Source organism: Cyprinodon variegatus, unplaced genomic scaffold (genome assembly GCF_000732505.1).
Source record: "Cyprinodon variegatus isolate N-32 unplaced genomic scaffold, C_variegatus-1.0 Scaffold606, whole genome shotgun sequence".
In the NCBI taxonomy this organism is placed as follows: Eukaryota; Metazoa; Chordata; class Actinopteri; order Cyprinodontiformes; family Cyprinodontidae; genus Cyprinodon; species Cyprinodon variegatus.
The window spans coordinates 490658-492959 of record NW_015151059.1 but is presented as its reverse complement, the minus strand read 5'-3'; the positions used below and the strand labels follow the sequence as shown (position 1 = coordinate 492959).

Genomic DNA, 2302 nt, shown 5'->3' with positions numbered 1-2302 from the left:
TCCCTTTGTGTTTACATGCTGACAACATGTCACGGACTAAAACTGGTAGTTGGTTCCACAGGAGAGGAGCCTGATAACTAAAAGATCTGCCTCCCATTCTACTTCTTCATTAAGTTTTTATTTACTTTAGTTATTTGGTTTTCTCCATGTCAGGTAATTCCTTCATTCCACTCCTACCCAGCAAGGTAAACTAGTGTGAATAATGTTTGATTACCAGCACCAGCTGCTGTTATTCTTTGTTTGAAGCAGGTTTTTATTCTATCCAGTGAAGTGTGCGTTAAACTCAGCTTTTATAATCTCCCTTTGTTTACTTGTTAATCTCCACCTTTGCTGGACTCTGTCTTCCTTTGTCCTTTCTGACAATAGCAAATGATCTCTGCTTAAAAAACGATGAGCTCTGTCCCTGATTTTAAAGTTTTGCTTAGTCATTTCAGGACTGTTATAAATGATCCCAGAGGTCTGGAGAAGGCGGATGCTGTAGGTGGCCCCTGATTGGCTGCCCTGTGGGAGGAGGATCTACCCAAAGCTGCACATCTGGAAGCACTTAGCACCTCCCAGTATTTCAGTTCATCTCACAACCAGCGGCTGATCAGACCCAAGCACAAGATGTCCTTCATAAATGTAGATGCAGCTTCGGACTTTTCCTACCAGAATCTCCCATATGGGGTGTTTTCCACCTCTGACAATGTAAGTCCAGCTTTTTAAATCTAAAAGAGAAAAGCAGCAGAATAACTCCAGCAAAAAAAGCAAAGAACAGCAGATAGTTTCATCAGACTTTATTAAAGAGGAATAAAAGCTGGTCACCCATGCATGCTCGGCTCACCTATAAACACTAACATCTATTTCTCAGCGTTGGTGTTAAAGAGGAACCTCATTAGAAATGAAAACAGTTCTGTTCCTTATTATCTCTGTTTCCCTCACCAGCCCAGGCATCGCATCGGTGTTGCCATTGGAGACCAAATCCTGGACCTCAGTGTGATAAAGTCTCTGTTTGTGGGACCTGTAATGTCTAAACACCAGGATGTCTTTGATCAGGTGAGGTTCCAGATTTCTAAACCTGTTTTTAATGATCAGATGAATGGAAAGAAAAGAGATTAAAGTGACCCTAAGACTGAAGGAGAATCAGTCAGATCCTCTGGTGTTTGAAGAGGAGAAGCGACCAAGGAGGAACCATCGTTAGAAGGAAATCATAAAGTCAGAATGGAATTTATCAAACTAAATCCTGAAGACAAAAATGGAGATTTTTTCACAGAAAAATGTAGCAGGTCACGAAAAGAAGACTGTCATGCTCCACCTACCTCCATGCTCCACCTACTGTGGAGCATGGAGGAGGCTCCGTTATGCTCTGGGCTGCTTTGCTTCATCTGCAGGCTCCAATGAACTCTGCAGACTGTCAGGGAGAAATGTGCTGCAGTGTCAGAAAGCTTGGTCTCAGGGGCAGGTCAAAGGTCACAGCTAGACGCAACGGCTGAGAGGGAAACATTGGACTCCATGAGCTCCATCTCTGGAAGGAGCTGAAAGCCTGAGACTCCTGGATGAGGAGCAGAATAGCTGCTGGAAGGAGGTGCTTATCTCAGCCTCAAAAAGATTAGGCAACAAAATATGAAGTTAAAGATAACATTTTATTCAGGCTTGTTCCACCAGTTTAATCCTTAAAAATCATTCTCACTAATTTTTCTTTCATTTAAAATGGCGATCGATAATTTGATCTGCATGTTTGGTTTCTGTGGAGGGAAAAACTCACCTCTCACCAGAAAAAGACTCCATCATCAATAGAACGAGGCCTCCAGTGACTCCATAACCACAGCTGGAGGTTTGAAGAGACGGAGGTATTGAAGGGAGAGAGAAGCACCAGTCCTGGAGTTCAGTGGAAGAGAAAATAAAATCACAGTGGAGGAGAAGGTGGAAAAGACGACACATGGAGTTAAACCTCTAGAAGAGAGACGGAGATCAGCACTGATAGACAGAACCACAGAGATCATCTATGGAGGGAGAAAATGAGCTTTTACAGCTGAACAGAACCTGATAGAGCTGCGACACATAGAGAAAACACTACTTATAACAGTTTATTTTAGGCTCTGCTATTTTTGCAGAACAAAGAGTTTCATTTATGTCTGATTTTAAAAGCTTCCATACTAGTTCTCAGGGGTGGATTTAGGAAATGTGGGGCCCTAGGCAAAGACGTGCAGGGGGCCCTCTGAATGGAGAAGACAACACATCAAACAGCCCCATTCTACAGATAGAGAATGTTAATAGAATAGACATCCATTATCTGTTCTAGGTTTTGTCCCTCTCTTCTTGT

The 2302-nt window shown here is 42.7% G+C and overlaps 1 protein-coding gene across 1 annotated transcript in view; it reads left to right on the top strand.

Annotated features, from left to right (window-relative positions):
- The first annotated feature begins 536 nt into the window (after positions 1-536).
- The window catches only part of fah (fumarylacetoacetate hydrolase (fumarylacetoacetase)), an 18129-nt gene continuing 16363 nt past the window's right edge, over positions 537-2302 (top strand). Inside the window, exons 1-2 of the mRNA XM_015392786.1 lie at positions 537-687; positions 925-1035. Coding sequence (XP_015248272.1) covers positions 607-687; positions 925-1035 — 192 coding nt within the window. The 5' untranslated portion in view covers positions 537-606. The remainder of the gene's footprint in view (positions 688-924; positions 1036-2302) is intronic.